We start from the raw sequence: 23,936 nt of genomic DNA, 5'->3' as shown, positions 1-23,936 counted from the left end.
CCAAGCTTTCTTCCAAAGTGTACCATTTTGCACTCTTACCAGCAATAAATAAAGTTTCTGTTGTTTCCACATCCTCTCCAGAAATTGATGTTGTCAATGTTTTGGATTTTGGCCATTCTAATAAGTGTGTAGTGGTATTTCACTGTTTACATTTGCAATTCCATGTTAACATATGATGTGGAGCATCTTTTCATGTATTTATTTGCCATCTCCCTGTCTTCCTTGATGAGATGTCTGTTAAGGTCTTTGGCCCATTTTGTAATGGAGTTATTTGTTTTCTTATTATTGAGTTTTAAGGTTTCTTGGTATATTTTGGATAATAGTCCTTTATCAGATGTGTCTTTTGTGAATGTTTTCTCCCAGTCTGTGGCTTGTCTCCTAATTCTCTAGACATTGTCTTTTGCAGAGCAGAAGTTTTTAATTTTATTTATTTATTTATTTATTTATTTTTGTGAGGAAGATCGGCCCTGAGCTAACATCTGCCAATCCTCTTTTTTTGCTGAGGAAGACTGGCCCTGGGCTAACATCCATGCCCATCTTCCTCTACTTTATAGGGGACGCCACCACAGCATGGCTCGACAAGCGGTGTGTCAGTGCGCACCTGGGACCCAAACCAGCGAACCCCAGGCTGCTGCAGCGGAGCACATGCACTTAACCACTTGCGCCACTGGGCCTGCCCCCAGAAGTTTTTAATTTTCTTGAAGTCCAGCTTATCAATATTTCTTTGACAGATTGTGTCTTTGGTGTTACATCTAAAAAGGCATCACCATATCCAGGTTTTCTACTATGTTACTCTAGGTTTTCTACTATGTTACTTTGTAAGAGTTTTATAGTTCTGTGTTTATATCTAAGTCTATGATTCATTTTTGTGGAGGGTGTAAGGTTTTATGTCTAGATTCATTTTTTTTTTTTTTTTTTTGCATGTGGATGTCCAGTTTTTCTAGCACCATTTGTTGAAGAGACTATCTTTGCTCTGTTGTATTTATTGCCTTTGCTCCTTTGTCAAAGATCAGTTGACCCTTAATGAGTGTCTGTTTCTGGGTTCTCTGTTCTGTTCCTTTGACCTATTTCCTTATGCTTTCCTCAGTACCACATTGTCTTGATTACTGTAGCTATATAGTAAATCTTAAAATCGGGTAGTGTCAGTCCTCCAACTGTTTTCTTCTCTTTGAATATTGTGTTGGCTTTAGGTCTTGGCATTTCCACTTATACTTTAGAATCGGTTTGTTGATATCCATAAAGTAACCTGCTGGGAATTTGATTGGGATGACATTGAATCTATAGATCAAGTCTGGAAGAACTGACATCTTGACGGTATTGTGTCTTCCTATCCATGAACATGGAATATCTGTCCATTTATTTAGTTCTTTTTTTACTTCATTCATCAGTGTTGTATGTTTCCTCATAGAGATCTTGTACATATTTGTTAGATTTATACTTAAGTGTTTCATTTTCAGAAGTGCTAAAAATGGAGTTTTTTTGCCTATTGATTTTCTACATAGACGATCATGTCATCTGTGAAAAATGATAGTTTTGTGTCTTTCTTCCCAATGGGTATACCTTTGATTTCCTTTTATTGCCTTACTGCTTTAGCAAGAACTTCCAATATGATGTTGAAAGGTGTGGTGGGAGGGAACATCCCTGGTTTGTACCTGATCTTAGTGGGAAAGTGCTCTTGAGTTTCTCACTAGTAAGTATGATGTTAACTATAGGTTTTTTGTAGATAATCTTTATCGAATTAAGGAAGTTCCCCTTTATTCCTAGTTTGCCGAGAGTCTTTATCATGAATAAGTGTTGGATTTTGTCAAGTGCTTTTTCTGCATCTATTGATATGATCATGTGATTTTTCTTTTTTGGCTTAATGATTTGATGGATTATATTAATTGATTTCTGAATATTGAACCAGCCTTGCATACCTGGAATAAATCTCTTGGTCGTGTATAATTCTTTATACTTTTTTTGATTCAAATCACTAATACTTTGTTGAGGATTTTTGCATCTGTGTTCATAAGAGGTATTGGTCTGTAGTTTTCTTTTTTTGTAATGGTTTTATCTGGATTTATAAGCTTCTTTTTAGCGTGTGAAAAATCTCACTTCATCAGCTTGAGATTTATGAACATATTTACTTCAGCTGTTGTTTTAAGACTCAAAATAGCTGGCCCGTTGAACTATATACTGTGTCATATCAGGAACAATATAGTTTGTCTTATATCACAAATGTGTATTCAAATAGAACATAGTAGGCATTTTATTAAGGAACATTAAATCCTTTTTCAAATCAAACCACATCATAATATGTCTCCACATGTTTGGATCTCTTTTGCATCTACTAAGTATACCTTTAATTAATTTCAACAAGTTGTAGCCATCTCATTTAGTATTGATCTCATTTATGCATATTCTGGTTTATATTTGATTTTGGGCTTGAGCCATCAAACCTGTGAGAATGATTCGCAGATCTTTTTCTCACACCCCAGTGTTTTCCTGTATTCCTGACTGCCTGCTGAACATTTCTACTTGGATGTGATATCTTGAACTTAAGATTAAAATTCAATTTGTCTTCCTCCAAGCCACTTCCTTCTCTTGATTTTCCTTTTTCTGATAATGCCAGTTTCTTTTTCCCAGCTACACAGGAAAAGGTATTTCATTAATCTGACTCCCTTTTTACCCGTTGTGCCCACGTATCATTAAGTGCTAAGCCTTGTCCTTGAACAATATTTTTTCTTGCATCTGTTTTCCAGTGTCACTACCATATTAAGATCTATTACGTCACATTTATACAGTTGTTGCTTCTGATCCAGTGTCTCCCTACCCCCAGATCTCTCTCCTACTTAAAAATATTGAGTGCTTAGGAAAAAAACAGATCTAAATTCCATAGCCTAGGAATTAAGACTTTTTTAATCTAAATTATTTTGGTTACAAGAAACCAAATGCAAAAAATACACTTAATTGGAATAAAGGGCATCTGATGGAAGCCAAGAGCATATCTAATCCCAATGGACTAGAACCCAGGTAATATTGTCATCTCTGTTCTTCTGCCTTGTTTTCTCTCTCTAAGCTCATCTTGTCTCTTCACAGATCCTAGATTTTTATGTCTCAGTTTTAACCACATGCTGAGCCTAACCAGATGTCTTTGAATCCCAATTCCAAATTTCCAGAAGAGAGAATGTAAAGAGTACAACATAGCATACTGGCTAGTTAGTTCTTCATTTAACATTGCCAAATAAATAATCAAATTATTTAATTTTTTGGGTAACTGATTAATGAGGAATATGTTTTAGTGTCTTTAAATGCATATTGTACAGTTTTTTTGAAATATGTTTTTGCTTTAATACTACTGTTTACCCATATACTTCCCTCTGTGGTCCTTACATTTATATCAAGCAATAAGAATATACTTTTAATTCCATAGCATCTAGCTTGAATAAGCTTATGTACTACCAATTCTTAATTTTTTTTCCTACACGAGCTTTTACATTTTTTTGGAGGTAAAAAATCACATAACATATAATCATTTTAAAGTCTACAATTCAGTGGCATTTAGTACATTCGCAAGATGGTGTAACCATCACCTCTGTATAGTTCCAAAGTATTTCATCACTCCGAAAGGAAATCCTCTGCCTATTAAGTGGTCACTTACTCCTCATTCACCCTTCCCACAGCCCCTGACAGCTACCAGTCTGCTTTCTTTGTGTATGGATTGGCCTATTCTGGTTATTTCATATAACTTAAATCAAAATATGTGACCTTCTATGTCTGGCTCTTTAATTAAGCATCATGTTTTTGAGATTAGTCCACATTATAGCCTGTATCAGCACTTCACTCCTTTTTTATGGCTAAGTAATATTCCATTTTATTAATATACCACATTTGTATATCCATTCATCCATTGATGGATATTTGGTTTATTTATGCTTTTTGGCTATTGTGAATAGTGCTTCTGTGAACATTTATGTACAAGGATTTCTTTGAGTACCTGTTTTGAATTCTTTAGGGTAATATACCCTTGAGTATGTTAAACTTTTTGAGGAAGGGGCTGTACCATTTTATGTTCCCACCAGCAATATATGAGAGTTGCCATTTCTCTACATCCTCACCAGCACTTGTTTTCCATTTTTTGATTACAGCCATCATTAGTGGGTGTGAAGTGATACTTCATTGTGGTTTTGGTTTGCATTTCCCTAATGACTAATGATGTTGAGTGTGGAATATTTTCCCATTCTTTTGTGTTCAACATATTTGTGTCTTTGGATCAATAGGGAGTGTCTTGTAGACTACATATAATTGGATCATTTGTTTTTTAGTCCAGTCTACCAATCTCTGTCTTTAATAGGAGTGTTTAATCCATTTACTTTTAATGTAATCACTGAGAAGGAGGACTTCTACTGTTTTGCTATTTGTTTTATGTCTTAAATTTTTTTGTTTATCAATTCCTCCATTCCTGCTTTCTTTTGTGATTTTTTTTTCTAGTGTACCCTTTTGATTTCTTTCTTGTTTCTTTTTCTGTATATTTTTAATTATTTTCTTTTTTTTGGTGAGGAAGATTGGCTCTGAGCTAACATCTGTTGCCAATCCTCCTCTTTTTGCTGAGGATGATTGGCTCTGAGCTAACATCTGTGCCCATCTTCCTCTAGTTTGTATATGGGATGCCGCCACAGCATGGCTTGATGAGCGGTTTACGCTCATTGGTCCACGCCCGGGATTCGAACCTGCAAACCCCAGGCCACCGAGGCGGAGCACACAAACTTAACCACTACACCACTGGGCCAGCCCCTTAAATTCTTTTCTTAGTCCTTAGCCTGGGGATTAAAATTGACATCTGAACTTGATAGCAGTCAGAGTTTAATTAAAACCAACTTTGTTTCAATAGCATATAAAAACTACTCCTTACAGCTTCATCTCCTACCCCTTTATGTTGTTGTTGTCGTGAATTACATCTTTATACATGTGTGCCCATTAACATAGATTTATAAATTATTGTTTTATGCGTTTCTTTTAAATCATATAGGAATAAAAAGAGATGTTACAAATCAAACATACACTGCTACTACTGACTTATATACTTATCTATGTAAGTACTTTTACCTTTATTATTTATTTTTTGTATAGCTTCAGATTACTGTCTGAGGGAGTTTTATTTCAGCCTGGAGGACTCCCTTTAGCATTTCTTGTAGGGCATGTCTACTAGTGATGAACTCCCTCAACTTTTGTTCATCTAAGATTGCTTAATTTTTCCTTCATTTTTGAATGATAGTTTTGCCAAATACAGAATTCTTGGTTGATAGTTTCTTTTAGGACTTTATATCATCCCACTACCTTCTAGCCTCCATGGTTTCTGAAGAGAAATAGGCTGTTAATTTTATTGTAGATTCCTAGGATGTGATGAGTCACTTCTCTTGTCTTTTCAGCATAGCTCTCTTTGAGTTGATCTTGCTTGCAGTTTGTTGAACTTCTTAGATGTATAGATTCATGGGGTTCTTTTCCATATTTAGGAAGTTTTTAGCCATTATTTCTTCAAATATTCTGCTTTCTCTCCTTTCCATCTGGGAAAGCGTTTGTGCGTATGTTGGTACATTTGATGGTGTCCCAGAAGTCTCTTAGGCTCTGTGCATTTTTCTTCTTCTTTTCTCTTTTGCTCCTGTACTGGATAATCTCAATTAACCAATCTTTAAGTTCACTGATTGTTTCTTCTGCCTGCTAAAATCTTCTGTTAACCTCTCTAGTGAATTTTTCATTTTAGTTATACTTTTCAGCTCCAGAATTTCTTTTTAATTCTTTATATAGTTTCTTTGTATTTATTGATAGTCTCTATTTGTTAAGTCATTGTTGTCCTGGTTTCCTTTAGTTGTTTCTGGTTTCCTTTAGTTCCATGAGCATTTTTTAATACAGTTGATTTAAAGTCTTCGTCTAGTAACTGCAATGACTGGGTTTCCTCAGGGACAGTTTCTGTTAATTCTTTTTTCCTTGAATCTGCCATTCTGTTCTGTTTCTTCCCATACCTCTTAATTTTTTGTTAGAAGTAAGAGATTTTGAATATTATAATATGGCATCTCTGGAAATCAGATTCTCCCCCCTCACCAGGATTTGCTGTTGCTATTTATTGGCTATGTTTGCTTATTTGGTGAGTTTTCTGAACTATTTTTTTAAAGTTTGTATTCCACCACTGAAGTCTGTATTCCGTTAGCTTAGTGGTTAGCTAGTGTTTTGGCAGTTCCCTTAAATGCCTGGAGCCGCTGGAAAAAAATTCTTTCCAAGTCTTTGCAGATTGGCTCTATGTTGGGGCACTCTTTCAACACTTACCCAAGCCATTTATAACTCTGCCTGAGCCTTCACTTCTAGCTTGGGCAGAGCCTGTGGCCAGCCAGAGGTGAAAGTTTAGGATCTCATCAGGCATTTTCTGAGTATACATCCAGCCCTGGACATCCATTGGGCTTCTCAGTTCCCCAGTATATGCAGGAGATTTTAAAAGCCCTATTCCCCCACTATCTCATTTCCCAACATCTTCCCTTCTAGACTTTTCAGTTTATTTGTTGCTGGTCCTGACTGTTGCTTCTTTCCCCAGATTGGTACAGCCAAAATCTGTGCCTTGAAATTCCTGGGAAGCCACCGCAGCCCTGGAAACACTTGAAATTGAGTGAAACATAGGCAAGCCCTTGGGCTGTTCCTTTCGGGAGCTGCCAGACAGGTCAAAATCCACAACGACAATTCTTTGAAAATAGGACCCATATTGCTCCCTCTGACACTTGGAACCTACACTGAGTGCATGGTTGTTGCTAGTCTAGGGTGTGGGAGGGTGATAGGTGGGCAATTTAAAGCTTAGTTCTTCACCAAGCCTTCTTGTGGTTGTGATTGTTTTGACTGGATTCCAGAGTTCTGCAAAAGTTGACTCTGACACTTTTTTGGCAGCTCATTAGTTGCTTTTGTGGGGGAACCAAGCCCCAAAATTCCCATCTCCATCTCTTATGCTGATGCCATTCCCCGTGGACATATTTATCTGATTTATGGATTATCTACACACCTTACTTCTCCTTCATCCTTTGGAATCTATTTTATGACTTATAATTATTTTGACCCGAAGGTATACAGAAACAGGCAGTGAAACCCTCATTTTATATCTTTTAGCAACTCAAATAGAGCTTAGACCATTTTAGAACTTCAGATAATAAGAATTCTGAATGATACAAGGGTTAGTTACCTTTCTAATAAAAGAAAAAAAGATGATATTTATTTAAAAGGCATCATTTTAAGTTTCTAAATTTTTAATTTAGTTTTGGAATATTGGGATAGAATTCAAAGATCTTTATTGCGTGGAGGCCCAGGATAGATACTTGGGGTGATATAAGTCCAGGTAAAACTTGGATAATTCACATCTAGATAATTGAGTTGGTGGGGGTTTTTTGTGTGTGTATTTTTTCACATTGTTCAATTATTAGTTGAGTGGAAAGCAAGATTTTTAGCAGAAATGATTACATACCTTATAATTTTCATTTAGCAAATAATATTAAATGCATATCACTATGTCAGGGTTTCTCAACCTCAACATCATTAACATTTTTGGCCAGCTAGTTCCTTATTAGAGGGACAGTCCAAGATCTCATCTAGGTGCATTGCATTTAACGATCGTGTCTTTTTCGATGCCTTTAATTCAGAAGAGTTCCTTCATCTCTTTTGTCTTTCTCTACTTTGAGACTATCACAGATTTTCAGCCACTAGTTTTAGCCTCCATTGATTTTTTTTTTTTATCTCTGTCATTTCTCCTATGTTTATGGGTTGATATTTTCCTGTACAAGTGAACTTTTCTTTCTCCCTCGTTTTGAGTTTGTCTGATATTTCCTCATTATTAGATTCAAATTATGCGTTTTTGTTAGAAATTCCACCGAAGTGATGTTGTATCCTTCTAAGTGCATCGTTAAGTGCATCGTATCTGTTGAAACAGGATGTCAGTTTGTCCCGATGTAGGCGATACTGATTTTAATCATTTGATGCTGTCTGCCAGCCTTCTTCACTAAGGTTAAAACTTTGGATTGAATAACTTATTATTTATTAATTTCTATTGGTATAGACTCATGTATTATTAGGTTCAGTGAATTATACTCCATTAATGTCCTTGTATATTTTGATAGTCAGGTTGTCCTAGCTTAGGCCCTTTCATGGCTTCTGCGTCTTTTTAAGATAATTCTTTAAACACTTCCTTACTTTCTGGCACAAGATGTACTAGGCTTGGCTTACACTTTTTCTGATCCAGCCTTGGAGTCAGCCTTTTCTCCAAATAGCTCTGGTTTGTTTCGGTAGAGAATAGTATTTAGAAACCAATTTGGGGCTGCTTCTGGACCCTCTCAGCAGACAAAGCTAGGAAATAAATGTAGGTATGTATATCTGCATATACATATATGTATATCTGTCCTTATTCTACAGTTATCTATGTTAAAAACTATAAGTTTATGCTGATACCTCCAATTTCAGTCCAACACCACAAACTACATTTTAGTTCTAGTCCCCCTTTTGTAATGCCCTTCTCCAACAATGAGAATCCTTCCTCCCTTTATCCTTAACATATTTGCTCATTATTAGCTCAAGTCTAGAATACACAGAAAATATACATATCACTCTAGATTGTAAACTTGCTAACCAGAGTTCATTGTTTGCCTACAGTTCTTTTTATTTTTTTTTATTTATTTATTTATTTTTTTGTGAGGAGATCAGCCCTGAGCTAACATCCGCCAATCCTCCTCTTTTTTTTTTGCTGAGGAAGACGGCCCTGGGCTAACATCGGTGCCTATCTTCCTCCACTTTATATGGGACGCCGCCACAGCATGGCTTACCAAGCAGTACTTCGGTGCGCGCCCGGGATCCGAACCAGCGAACTCCGGGCCGCCGCAGCGGAGCGCGCGCACTTAACCGCTTGCGCCACCGGGCCGGCCCCAGTTCTTTTTATTTTTTTTTTTATTTTTTTTTTTTTTTGTGAGGAGATCAGCCCTGAGCTAACATCCGCCAATCCTCCTCTTTTTTTGCTGAGGAAGACGGCCCTGGGCTAACATCTGTGCCTATCTTCCTCCACTTTATATGGGACGCCGCCACAGCATGGCTTACCAAGCAGTGCGTCGGTGCGCGCCCGGGATCCGAACCAGCGAACCCCGGGCCGCCGCAGCGGAGCGCGCGCACTTAACCGCTTGCGCCACCGGGCCGGCCCCCAGTTCTTTTTATTTTTAAGGTCCAATTACATAGAGTGAAGTGCACCAAACTTAGGGTACAATTAGATGGCTTATGACAAATGTGTACCCCTGTTTAATCCATGTACTGTCAAGATATAGAACATTTTCATCACCCTTTATGTCTCCTCCTATTTATTCTTCCCCACCAGAGATAACCTCTTTTCTGATTTTTCCCCCCACTATAGATAAATATTGCCTGTTTTAGAACTTCATATAAATGGAATCATACTAAATAAATTCTTTTGTGTCTGGTTTCTTTCATTCATCGGAAATTAATTCATGTTGACTGTGTCAGCAAAACTTGATCACTTTCAAAAATATAAGTTTGGTCCATGAAACTTTTGCTAATGGATTTTTGCTCCCTTTATGTTCACAGGTTTCTGAATATTGACTTTTTTCCCCCAATACGAGATATACTTTGTTCCTCTTTCATATCCTTATATATTCTTTTGTAAAGAATAAAATAATTCTAACCAGGTGAAAAATTAGAAAGAATTAATACAATGTCCCATGCAAAGGCCTTGACATTGGTCCAGGAATAAGGTTGACAGAATCTACTTTTCAATTGATTGTTCTCCCCCGCCGCCGCCGCCCCGCCCCCCCCATCAGAAGAGTACAGTGCCTTCTCAAATTGAGTCTCTTTCAGAAGTGCTTTGAGGAACTTCCCATTGGACACAGAGATATATATAGACTTTTGGCCAGTGGCATAAAGGTTAGATCTTTTGTTATTGTCCTAAAAGTCCCTGAAGCTTTTCTTTTTTTTTTTTGTTGTTGTTATTCAGGAAGATTGGCCCTGAGCTAACATCTGTTGCCAGTCTTCCTCCTTTTTTCCTTTTTTCCCCCCAAAGCCCCAGTAGATAGTTCTATGTCATAGTTATACATCCTTCTAGTTGCTCTATGTGGGCCGCTGCCTCAGCGTGGTTTGGTAAGAGGTGTGTACATCTGCGCCCAGGATCCAAACTGGCGAAGCCAAGGCCGCCAAAGCGAAGCACCTGAACTTAACCACTACGCCACCAGGCTGGCCCCTCATTTTTTCTTTCAGTTTAATTTCTTTATGTTGTTTAGATTGGGTAATTTCTATTGATTTATCTTCAAATTCACTTATCCATTACTCTGTCATCTCCATTCTGCTACTGAACCCATTTAGTGAGTTTTTTTCTTTTTGTTACTGTATTTCTTAGTTCTAAAACTTCCAATGAGTTCTTCCTTATATTTCTGTTTCTTTCCTGAAACTTTCTATTTTTCATTTGTTTCAAATGTGTTTATAATTGCTCATTGAAGTATTTTGTGATAGCTGCTTTAAAATCTTTGTCAGATGATCCCACAGCTGACATCTTTGTGTTGGTGTCTGTTAATTGTCCTTTCTCATTCAAGTTGTGATTTTCTTTGTTCTTGGTATGATGAATGATTTTAGTTTTATTATTATTGTATCCTGGACATTTTGGATATTATGCTATGAGACTTTGGATCTTATTTAAATCTTCCATTTTAGCAGACCACCTCTGACACTACACCAGCAGGGGAGGAGGGCTACCTCATTACAGCAAGGTGGTGGTGGAAGTCCAGACTCCCCTCTTGGTCTCTACAGGCTTCTGCTGACACTACCATGGTGGGGAGGGGAGGAGAGGGTCCCTCCTACCTCGGAATTCAGGCTCTCCACTCAACCCCTGCTGGTACACTCCAGGGAGGGGAAGGGGCACCTTTGTTCCTGCTGGGCAGAGGTGGAATTCTAGTCTCCCTACTTGGTCACCACTGATGTGTGTGAAGAGGAGTGAGTTCCATGGTGTTTGGTTGGAGTAGGGCAGTTATAGTCAAAAATGTTTCATTTTACTTGCTAGGCTTTCCCAATCCTTTAACTAGAGAGAGCAAGCTTTTCTTATTGTTGGTTTTCTGTGTGTTGTTTTTATTTTTTGCCTGTGCTCGTTGGTATTTCTGGGTTGTAGGCTTCTCTGTTGCTTGGTTCGGAACGTAAAAGAGGCAAAAAGAAAACCTAGGGAACTCAAGTTCCAAGGCTGGCCAGTCTACCTTCTTCTTTCCACCATTCAGTCTTTTGATGTTTGTTTTTTATAAATTGCGTTCAGGAATTTTAGCTATATTTAGTGGAAGAAATAGGGAAAAATATATCTTCTCATTTTGCATGGAACTGGATGTCCCAAGTGGTTTAAAATAAAAAGTAGTCCATTAAGAACTTAATTAAAATGAAATGCTCAAAAATATTGAATTCTTAAAAATATTTTACCACCATATTTTTGTTGTCAGTAAGATGTACATAAGGTTAAGCATATTTTTTGTTGTAATATATATACAAGTGTGAAAGTATGTATATTTCTTCTTTTAGGATTATGTACTGAAGGACTCTACCGTGTTAGTGGGAACAAAACTGATCAAGACAATATTCAGAAACAGTTTGATCAAGGTAAGATAATTATATAAAATAAAATTATTATTTTCCTTACTGAAATTTCATGGTAGGAAGATTGATTTTCATATGAAAACCTCCTAAGGATATGGGTGTTCAGGGGAGAGAGTTTTAAAGTGAGATTAGAGGTATTTAATAGAATAGATAACTACAGTCAAGAAACAGGAGAGCTATAAATCCATTACCAGAATTGGAAAAGCAATAAATTGATTTATGACGCATCAGCATGTTTATATATCAGAGGTAGCACTTATTTGAAGATGTAGTTTAAAAAGGTTTTTTTGTTTTGTTTTTTTTCATGATATTGGGCTAACTAACAAACCATTAGGAGTAAAAACAAAGCTGAATTCTCTACTCATATGAAAGTGAATTCTATATGAGAGCAAAGGTTTAAATGTAAAAAGTGAAAACTAAAAGTACTAGGGAGAAAAATGAATGAATATTTTTATAATCTTAGAATAGGGAAAGGCCTAAACTTGATGTGAAACCTAGAAACCATGAACAAGATGATAAACTAACTGGACTATCTAAAAATGTAAAAATTCTGTATGAGACAGTGGATAACACATAGAATCAGGAGACAAACTATAAACTTGGGGAAGGTGTGGAATATCTACGCTAGATTAAGCAATTCACATCAGAAGATAACAACCAAAAAATACATGAAGGTATGTTCTGCCTCTTATCAGTTATAAAGAAATAAAAATTGAAACAAAAAGATTGTATTTGTTTATTTTTATTATCAGAGTGAAAAAGATTGGTGGTAAGGTGTAGGCAAGGTATGTTGGTTGTGGGTGCCTTTTGAGGGGCCGTTCATGAATATCTATTAAAATTTAGGTAGCTTTCCTAGAGAAATTCCATTTGTAAATATTTATGTTACAGAAGTCTTGGTATAAGCATACCAAGATACACTTACAAGGGCATTCATTGTAGCATTGTTTGTAATTTTCAAAAGGAGGTGGGAGGGGGCCCAGCCTGGTGGTGTAGTGGTTAAATTCATGTGCCCTGCTTCAGCTGCCCAGGGTTCGCAGATTCAGGTCCTGGGTGTGGACCTCCACACCGCTCATCAAGCTGTGCTGTGGCAGCATCCCACATACAGAATAGGGGAAGACGGGCACAGGTGTTAGCTCAGGGCTCATCTTCCTCAGCAAAAAGAGGAGGATTGGCAATGAATGTTAGCTCAGAGCCAGTCTTCCTCACATACACACGCACACACAAAGCGGGGACCACCATGTGTTTATAAGTAAAATACTAGATAGCCGTGTAAAATAATATAAATTTATATATATTGAAATGGTAAAATGTCAGTTGTTTAGTGGGGCTGTGTGTGTGTGTGTTTGCTTGCCTTGCTTTGAAAGGGGATTGTATAGTATTTTATTAAAAAAAAATAGTTTGTTAGAAAAACTGTTTAGACTTTATAATATCAAATTGGTACAATTTCACTTCCAGTAATGAAGGTAGGGTAGTAGTTAGTACCAGGGTCTCTTGAATTAGACTTCCTGATTTTATTTTCTGGTTCTGCCGCTTACTGTCTTTGTGCCCTAGGGAAGCTAATCTTTCTAAATTTCAACTTTTCATTTCTTGAATGAGAGTGATAAGAGTAACTATGAGGAATAATGAGATAATGCACATGAAGAGTTTCTATGCCAGGCCCATATTAAATGTTCGATGGGTAGCTATTATTACAAGGAACGTGGCCCAAGGAATAAGCTTTAGTACGTAAAAGTGTTTATCATAGCCCCTTCCATTCTTGTTTTTTAAGTCAGAATTTCATTAAGTGTTTAAATTTAAACTATTTTATATAAAAAAACTTTTAAGTATAAGTTAAAAAGTATAAACTCTAATTTATATGTATAATTCCTATCTTCTCTCTTTCTGTTTCCTTGTAGCCTATTTTAAATAGCTTATGTAAACAAAATATTTTAAAAGAAAATAGGGCCGGCCCCATGGCATAATGGTTAAATTTAGATCGTTCTGCTTCGGTGGCCCGGGTTCACAGGTTTGGATCGCGGACATGGACCTATATCACTTGTCAAGCCATGTTGTGGCGGCATCCCACATACAAAATAGAGGATGATTGGCACAGATGTTAGCTCAGGGCTAATCTTCCTAAAGTAAAAACAGAGGAAGATTGGCAACAGATGTTAGCTCAGAATGAATCTTCCTCACCAAAAAAAAAAAAATAAAATGAAATAAAAGAAGATACTAGTAAAAGCTAATGTTCTTCAATATACTAATAAGCTTAATAGCATTTTTTGTGAAAACAGAAAATGCTTCTTTCTTGGTTCTCTCTTCCCCTATCTATTTAGTTTGTCAGGCAAAACTATATTAAAACACTGGAGGAGGGGGATGAATCAGCCTGTAAAGAAAGGTGGCCGATGAGAAAATTTAAATATCTTTGGATCTATAAGTATCTTTGTTTAGCTTACTTCTATAATAAATTAAAATCTTATTATATAAATTACAAATTAAAATTTTTACTTTTGTCTTATAGATCATAATATCAGTCTAGTATCAATGGAAGTAACAGTAAATGCTGTAGCTGGAGCTCTTAAAGCTTTCTTTGCAGATCTGCCAGATCCTTTAATTCCATATTCTCTTCATCCAGAGCTATTAGAAGCAGCAAGTAAGTATATAAGCCTCCTTTTTTTGAGAGGGATGGTAATAGTGGGTTTTGTAGGTTGATTGCTATGTGCAGTCATGCACTAGAATGTGTAGCTAATAAAAATTGAGCTTAAGGGGCCAGCCCCGTGGCGTAGCGGTTACGCGCGCGCGCTCAGCTGCTGGCGGCCTGGGTTCGGATCCCAGGCGTGCACCGACGCACCACTTGTCACGCACCACTTGTCAGGCCATGCTGTGGCAGCATCCCACATAAAGTGGAGGAAGATGGGTGCGGATGTTAGCTCAGGGCCAGTCTTCCTCAGCAAAAAGAGGAGGATTGACATGGATGTTAGCTCAGGGCTGATCTTCCTCACCAAAAAAAAAAAAATTCAGCTTACTAGAACTGTTCCTTAAATGTATTTTCCTCTAAATAAGTAAAATCAGAATCCCTGGGGGTGTTCCCCAGGAATATTTGGATTTAGCTAGCCTCCCAAGTAACTCAGTGCTCCTAGATGTTTGAAGATCATTATACTAGAAGTTTCAGATTTAATTCAAACTCAAAGACACTGTGATAAAATTAAATAAACTCTTCAAATGAATGTATCTACAGTGTACTTCAGTAAAATGTTAACCTCTGTATGGTCTGTACACATGTTTATTTAAAATTTTTCAAGTCAAATTAACTTTGGTTTCTTATCTTAAGGCATATTTTGAAAAAGTAAGTCATGAAAATCAGTTCCCACTTTGGTATCATTCATCTAGATGTTTCTATTGAACAAATACTCATTTGTTGTTTGGAAAATGAGACAGAAGGTCTATTTGAGTATCAAGTAACTAATGCTTAATCCACATTGTGTTCTCAATGGCTAAAATGAATGTTGTTTCTAAATATTTCTCTTTAATGTTTCCTTTTGATTACAAGTTTTCAGGCTTTTTAAAGTGATACTACTTATAATTTTGATTATGTTAAAGTTCTTAGTTAATTTTCTTTTCATTAAAAACCACTTCACTATATTGTCATGAGGTATGGTTGCCTTATACGTACTCTCATATGTAAACTGGGTAAATGGTTCAGTTGATAGTTCAGATTTTCTTACTTCTTGACCGTAAACAGTAGCTTCAGAACTTTCCTACTCAGGACATTTTTCAGGAGTGATTTAGAAGTAATATGTGGCAAATGAGAATTTGTTAATACTTAGTTGTACTACCATTAGTTGGTATATACCATAAGTATACCATAAGTTGGTATTGCAGATTGGCCTTCTCCAGAGGGACCCATTGTTACCTTTTGGAAGAATGAAATGAATGATGAAGAGCAATAAAGCACTCTCTTATCTCCCATTTACAGCAGAACCACATTTCAATTATCCTGTTTTATAATTTGCGTAAATTTGGAGAGTAACTGAGTTAAATGCTTGTACTGATTGTGAAGAAAGATTTTCGATAAGCAAAGTGAATTATAAATAAATATACGGTGATACTTTAAATCAGGTGTTGGCAAACTATGGCCTACGGGCCAAATTCAGCCTGCCACCAACTTTTGGAAGGCTTGCAAGCTGTGAATAGTTTTTACGTTTTTAAGTGGTTGAACAAAATTAAAAGAAAAAGAAAATTTCATGATATGTTAGAATTATATGAAATTCAGGTTTCAAAAGTTTTATTGCAGCACAGCCACACTCATTTGTTACATATTGTCTGTGGCTGCTTTTGTGCTACGACTGCAGGGTTGAGTAGTTGTGCCCACAAAACCTAAACTATTTCCTCTCTGTTGCATGAGTATTAAGAGCCTAACAGATTGATACGTAGTGAACTCTAAATCAATATCTAGTTATATAAACTGCTTGAGTAAATTGCTACTATACCATTTTCCATTCTACCATCTCTGAGTCACTTTGATCTTCAGTAATTAGCTTTACTTGCAAAAGGCTGTTGTAATAGATGATAATGTATTTAGCAGATTCTTTAAAACATTTTCTTTGTTTTTGTTTACCTATTCTAATATGCTTCAAACACATTCTTAATTGTCTCTTACAATAAGCGTATCAGGAAGCTTTATTAAATATTTTTAAATGTATGAGTTTCACATAAATTCTTCACTACTTTAATTTTACAGAAATCCCAGATAAAACAGAACGTCTTCATGCATTGAAAGAAATTGTTAAGAAATTTCATCCTGTAAACTATGATGTATTCAGATATGTGATAACACATCTAAACAGGTATTTTTATTTTTTATTTTTGCAAATAAAATGCACTACAGATTTCAAACTTGTAACTTTATAAATTGGGTAATTGTAAGATAGAAAAAGGGACAAAAAGTAATTTAAATATGCAGTTCAATTTTTGTTCACTGGATTTTTCTGGATTTTTAAGATAGACTTTTCTATTTTGTTTAAAGAAAGGTATATGACTCTCTTAGTACATGTAATGATTATATAAATAGTAAGCATGGTAAGTACATTTTCTTTTTTATCATTGTTATTCTTGAACAGTTCTCTTTTATAGGCTCTTAGAATTTTAGGTATGAAATGACACTTTGATATGTAGCCAAATCAACCTATTTGAAGTTGGAAAAATTGAGAGATAAAGAGGCAAATTATATGCCCAGTGTCACATAATTACTAAGTGACACATCTTATGAGTAGAATCCAAGTCTTATTAAGAGGTTCCATTTGCTTTTTCTATCACATTGTGTTGCTTTTGTGTATGTTGCTTATTTTGTTTGGATATTCTACACTGAAATTTTATCAGAAACTTGAATTCATATTATTATTTATTCTGTTACCTGAAATACAGGACATTAATCCTGTATTAATAGCCCTAAATATGTTAAGCTTCAAGTTTATGCTTCTTTCTGAACAGGTACTCCTCCCAGTGCCATTCATTAAGTGAAAAGCAGTATTGTATAATAGCTTAAAGCTTAAACTATGGAGTCAAACAGGCTTGGTTTTGAAACATTTTTAGTTCTATGACCTTGGGCAACACTCATTGTTAAGTGTTGATTTTCTCAACTATAAAAATGAGAAAATAACACCTCACAAAGTTATTCTTGGGACTGAATAGAATTATTATTATTTGTAATAATTTTTTCACAAGTCTACTCTTCATGTTATTTTCTACTGACGTTCTAATGAACTACAAAGTTTGTTTTTTCAACTAATGTCAATGCTCAAACTAAGTACATTTCAGTCTGTACCTCTTAAAAGAGAGCATTAACTGATATTTAAAGTTATATTGTTGTTATCAATGTCATATAAAATTATTTTAGCGTTTCTAATAACCCTTTTCTGAAGTCTCCCTCCCTGAGAAAATACCAGCATACATAGTATTGCAGTAAATTTAATGAAATTTCCTCTTTTGAAAATTACCATACCAGTGGTTCATGGTATGATAACAGATATGCACAGGGTACTATAGGAGACCTTACCCAATATGGAGTGTAGGGATGGTTTGTGAACATATTATTGTCTGGCCTGATTAAAATGCTGAAGTAAGAATTGTACTTCATTAAAAAGAATAAGGAAGAGGGACAAGAGGAAGATCATGGTCAAAGCATCACAGTGCTAGCCCCCCATCATTACTATTTTAGACACTTAACTGTGTTTGGCTCCAGTGATACAACACAGGCAAAAGCATATTTGATGTGTTGAAGAACAGGAAAAAGGCCCATATGATTTGAGCAGAGTATGAAGAGTGGGCAGAGTAAGAGATAAGGTCAAAAGGGAAGAGGGACAGTGCCAGATCATATAGTCAGTACTACTCAAGAGTGTAGTCCGTTGACTAGCTTTAGTCCTCAAAATGTTTTACTGACAAGATAAGGAGGATGCTTCATGTATGTATGTCACTGAGCACTGTGAGTTCAACTGACATTTATGGGGGGGATGGGGAGCAAGACTCTCTCAATGAAAATAGCATTGCATGTCTGTTACTCTGAATGGTATGGGGAGCCCCTGGAGGGTAGAGCAGCAAAATAACATTATCAGACTTAAATTTTAAAAGGAATACTCAGCTAGCTGTAATGGGTACTCTGTGTACCAGGCATTCTTATAGGTATTAGGGACATAGCAGTGAATAAAACAGTTACCCATTCATGGAACTTACATTCTAGTATAGGAAATAAGTGATAAACAAATAAGTATATAATGGATGATGGACAAATTGCAAAAATTAATCCATGGAGCTATTCTTTGATTATATTCTCTTTCACCCTCCATATTCAGTGAGTTATTGTGTCAAATTAGTTTTTTCTCCCAATTATTTTTTTCTTTTCATCCATCTGCCACTGCTTTAGTTTAGGCTTTATCATTTCTCATTTAGGGAACTCCAGTTTCTTTGTAACTGAGCTCTCTCTCAGCCAATTTTTCCTCTTTATCCTTGCTTGATCCTGATGCCAGAATGATCTTTCTAAAAGACCGTTCTGTAAAGATCAGCTCTGATTAAATAACACCCTATAATCTGAAGAAAAGATTCAAACTGTTTAACATTAAGTGGTCTAGTTCTAACTTCTTCAGTTACATTTCCTTTCCTTTTTCCCCATGCACACACCAAGTAAGTGCCACTGTATTAAACTGTTAGCACTTAATCAAAATATCAATTTGTGCCCAGTCCCTCATCACATTTTAACATGGCTACCTCAGTAGTTCTCACATGCAGTCCTCAAACCAGCAGCATCAGCGTCACCTGGGAACTTGTTAGGAATGCAGATTATCGGGTCCCACCTCAGACATAATCATCAATCTGTGTTTTGTGTGTGTGTGTGTATGTGAGGAGGACTAGCCCTGAGCTAACGTCTGATGCCAATCCTCCCCTTTTTTCTTGAGGAAGATTGGTCCTGAGCTAACATCCGTGCCCATCTTCCTCTACTTTATATGGGACGCCGCCACAGCATGGCTTAACAAGCGGTGCGTCTGTGCCGGGCCTGGGATGTGAACCTGCGAACCCCGGGCCTCCGCAGCGGAGCGCACGCACTTAACCGCTTGCGCCACCAGCCCAGGCCCATCAGTCTTTGTTTTAACAAGCCCTCCAGGAGTTTCTGATACACACTGAGGTTGAGAACCACTGTTGTGACTGAATTACCTTTCCTTCCTACCATTTTACCGGTGCCTGTCCTTCTTGACTCAACTCAAACGTTACCTCTTCCAGGAGGCCTTCCCTGGCCACCCTCATCTCTGGCTAATTTGTTACCTTTCCTTTGCACTTTTTGACTTAACAATTAAACCTGATGTCCATACTCATGTGTCATTCAACTTAGAGGTGTTTTCAGAATATACACTTGACTACTACATAGAAACACCTGAGCCCACTATATTTTAACAAAAAGTTGATTTTATTCTCATTATTCTAATTTAGTCTCTTAATAAATAGTAATAACTTTTACCACAGGATGCATGTTTTTAGGGCACCTATTTTACCTCAGATGAGCAACTCCTGTGTTTGGCAGGGGTTCCTTTGGTTTAGATTTTAAATTTTTTGATGTGCAAATTTAAGTATAAGATTTTTCTGCTACCTTTCATACTGGGCTGTTTTTTCATGTGTAAAGTGAGAGGGTTGGATAAAATCCCTAAGGTTCCTCCCTGATTTGATAATTTTGAGTTATAATTCAAGATTTGCCTCTTATATTTCTTGAGTGCTCACATATTTAAAGTACTGGATGCAAATCAGTTAATAATCTATGACCATTTGTAAATTATTTATTATTAAATCATAAGAATTTTAAGGTGGAATGTGTTTCTGTGAACTGAATGTCTTTCAAATTAAATTTGTAACGATGTACAAGATATTTAATGATGGAAAAAATTGTTTTTTGGAATACTAGAAACTAATTTTTTTTTAAAGTTGAAAAGTCTCCTGGTTGGAGAATAAGATAAAGTAATTTTTTCTAAGTTTGATTTTTCCAAGGTTCAAAGAGATGGCATAGCATGGTTTATCTTTTCATCTCTCAACAATAATCAAAGAATTGAGATATGCAATTAGAATTTTCTGTTTCTGTCGCCGGAAACTCATTAAAATTTGTCACATGTTCTTCTTACCCTGAGAAAAAGGTTTTTTTCACATAAATTAAGTAGGCTTCTACCAGTAAATTATAAAACCCCAGGCTACAACATTTTTAAAACACTATCTTTGATTCTCGTAAGGAATGGATTTTACTGCTGTCTCCTGTTATTAGAATACAGATGAACATAGAATGCACAAGAAGAAAAATGTTTTAAATTTGAAGTTAAGAAAAAAGGTAAAACTGAATCATCTGAGATCATTTCCAGCTCTAGGATTCTTTAAGTGTAATAAGTTTTGATTGGTTTCTAATTGTTTTTTCCTATCATAATTTCAGGGTTAGCCAGCAAAATAAAATCAACCTCATGACTGCAGACAACTTGTCCATCTGTTTTTGGCCAACTTTGATGAGACCTGATTTTGAAAATCGAGAGTTTCTGTCTACCACTAAGATCCATCAATCTGTTGTTGAAACATTCATTCAACAGTGTCAGTTTTTCTTTTACAATGGAGAAATTGTGGAAACTGCAAACACTCTGGCTCCTCCACCACCTTCAAATCCAGGACAGTTGGTGGAACCAATGGTACCACTTCAGTTACCACCACCATTGCAACCTCAACTGATACAACCACAGTTACAGACGGATCCTCTTGGTATTATATAAGTAGGAAGTGATTGCAGACAGCCTGAAAAAGGACAAAAAGCAAATCTAGACATGCATGTTTCAGGGTTCAGTAGTATACTTTCATGTTTCTTGCAGATAATTCAGATTCAAAATGAGACATTTTCTCGTTGAACTATATGCTATTCCTTATTAATTTACATTACAAATCTAAGACCATGTGATAAGCATGACTGGAGAGGTTTAATTTTTATAAACAAAAATAGCTATAATACAAAGCTGCTGTTGCATGCAACCTTATTGCAATCAGTATATCATTCCTGTGGCATTTTCTGTCACATTATATTGTGAATAAAATTTTTCTATAGAAATTAAATGATTTAAAAACTCATATATATGAAACATTTAATGCTTTTCAGCCTGCTTTATGGCTGGTTTTGTTATTTGATGTGCTAATTTGGGCAGCTTAATTTACATTTTAGCAGTCTGTGTAGATAACTAAAAGCCCAGTTAAGTATTTTATAGTTTCAGGCTACTTATGCCATCCTTGGGATGTTGTTTGAAAGAAAGAAAAATACACTTAACCTATTTCTGCACCTTCATCTTTACTTCTAAGTAAACCTATGGATGATTTGATGAGGGGTAAATGAACATATTTCTTGTACACACATACCAAGGACATGCTTGTGGCTAAAGTGAGTTTGATAATGTTGTGCAAAGGATAGTTGTCACCAACTCATTTCTTTATGGTCCATAATGAAATAAACATCTTGTATACTGTTAATTCTGTAAACAGATGCATGTTCAAGAGATCAATGATGGTCTTGTAATCTTAATCTAATATATTTTAGATATTTTAATTTTTTCCCTCTTGGGAAATACATTTAGTATAGTGTAGAAAATACTTCATGACATTTTCATATAAGGTTATATAACTTTTCATACATAAACATGAAATTTGTTGTAGAAAATTCTTTAAACCAAACATTTTATTCTAGGATTTCAATTTAATCTGTTCCTTAAATCTATTTTTATGTGGCCCTTAAAAACATATCCAAAAATCCATTGCTAATATAGCAATAAAAATACTTTGGGTACTGACAGCCTCTTTGGAGTGTGTGTATATAAAATTGCAAACTTGTATTCATATTCTTTTCTGTGATATGTTATACTAAAATCCAAAATGACTTTTGCACCATTTTTTAAACCCAATTTTTTCCTTTGATGTTGGTACCAGATTTGCTGTAAATGACTGCTGCTTTTGGGGTTAAACATTTTGCTAGTGAAGATACAAACAGAGCACTAAATTATGGATAAAATTTTCAGAATAGGTGGCATAGGTAAATTTTGTTAGGCTTTATTCAAAATTTGTTCATTACCAAACCATGCCATTTTTTCTGGAGAGGAAAAAAATGGTTTGTTTTTCATTGCTGGGTTATATTTTGTGTAGCAAAGAGAAAATTCTTTGGTCCATGTTGTAATCTTCATTCATACTGCAATTTTAAGGTCGTCTTATGTGTATTATAGTAAATAGATAATTTTGAGATTTGAGGTTCCTAAGAGTTTGATTTGCTCCATTTTTTCTTAAAATAAATATTGTCTTTCCCAACTGTTATGTTCTAGGTATTGTACTTCTAATTTTAACCTCAGAATCAAGATGTCGACATGAACCAGGCTGCTGTTGAAGTACATGTATATTACAAATTATCTTATTTGTGTTATACTCTTACATGTTATTATCTTTTCTAAGAAAACAAAGTCCCTATTATTCCTATTGCAAAGCACACAGGAATTAAGAAAGTACAGTAATTTTTAAAAAGAAAAATCCGGTAAATGTAGTATTCTTGTTCTATATTACTTATACCTATTGTCTATATAGCTTTAATTTATAGCTGTCAGTTTAACATTGGCATGTCTGGCAAAGAAAATTAAACCTTAAGAGTTTTATAAACTGTTTCTAGGTTGCTAAAGAATTTATTTTTCTACTATATATGGTATAGACAAAGCTCAAAACTATGTACAGGAAAAAAGCCTGACTGTTTCTTTTGGAAGTAGGCTGAAAAGAGAATTTTCAGAACTGTTCGTGTCTTCAGTTCATTTGGTCGTAACTTTGCTATTGTAATGTGTGAGTCCCAGTTTATTTAAGCTATTCTCTTTTATACTGTGTTAATTTAACTTTCACATGCATTTAGTACCATTTTTGTTATTAAAACTAGCATTTACCATTTTCCACATTAACTACCTTACACCTTCCCCAAAACTGACCTCCACTTCTCTATGCATTCTATAATTGATTTGAAAGGCTTCATAGTGGATCGTTTAAAATTCTACATTTGGTTCAATTAACTAGTAGATTATAGTTAATTGAAAATTAAAGTATGGTTTAAAGCTCAGTCTGTTACACTGAATTGATTGCATTCGTTTTTGCCAAGGGTATAGATATGTTTTTAAATACTAGAAAAATAATTCTAAGAACAGAATAATATAATTAAACTTTTTTTCTGGTAGGTTACTGGAAAGTTTCACTGTTTAGAGACATACCATATATGAGACTTCTTAAAGATGAAGAGAATATTAGATAGTCTCATAATTAATGGGTAAACATTAAGGCATTGTATTTTACAATATTAAATAAAATTCCATCTACACGTTTCCATTGTTTTATTTAAGCTTCAGTGCTTGTAGTTATTACAGTATTGTACTTAACAGTATCTAGATAGCAATATAAAGAATCATAGTGGTACTCTGTTTCAAATTTCAGTACATTTATTGGAAGTCAGATTCTATTCAGCAGACACTTATTAGGATATACAATTAATTCCAGGCACAAGGTATTTCCATTTGAAATGGTATTTGTTAGTAGTGATTTTTCCCCCTAAGATTTACAGTGTAAATACTATAGGTAACAGCAATCTAACTTAGCTGAAAAGCAGCTTTTATTTTCCATACTGTATGTAAATAATTTAGACCTTTTTTTGAGGTACTGGAAGTTAATTTCTAATATCTCTTAGATATTAACAAAAGGGAACAATTGGAATAAGAACGTAGGCCTTAGCTTCCATGGTGATTTTTAGTTTTTTATACAGTAAT

At 35.4% G+C, this 23,936-nt stretch overlaps 1 protein-coding gene across 3 annotated transcripts in view; it reads left to right on the top strand.

Moving 5' to 3' along the window:
• ARHGAP5 (Rho GTPase activating protein 5) overlaps positions 1–23,494 on the top strand; it is an 81,398-nt gene extending 57,904 nt beyond the window's left edge. For all 3 annotated transcript variants that reach the window (XM_058540751.1, XM_058540752.1, XM_058540750.1), the window contains exons 4-7: positions 11,551–11,628; positions 14,126–14,257; positions 16,346–16,451; positions 20,561–23,494. In XM_058540751.1, coding sequence (XP_058396734.1) covers positions 11,551–11,628; positions 14,126–14,257; positions 16,346–16,451; positions 20,561–20,888 — 644 coding nt within the window. In that variant the 3' untranslated portion in view covers positions 20,889–23,494. The remainder of the gene's footprint in view (positions 1–11,550; positions 11,629–14,125; positions 14,258–16,345; positions 16,452–20,560) is intronic.
• Positions 23,495–23,936: the final 442 nt, after the last annotated feature.

The sequence above is a fragment of the Diceros bicornis genome, chromosome 5, assembly GCF_020826845.1.
Source record: "Diceros bicornis minor isolate mBicDic1 chromosome 5, mDicBic1.mat.cur, whole genome shotgun sequence".
NCBI lineage: Eukaryota > Metazoa > Chordata > Mammalia > Perissodactyla > Rhinocerotidae > Diceros > Diceros bicornis.
Note: the sequence above shows the minus strand (reverse complement) of the source record. Positions and strands in the feature narration are given on the sequence as shown.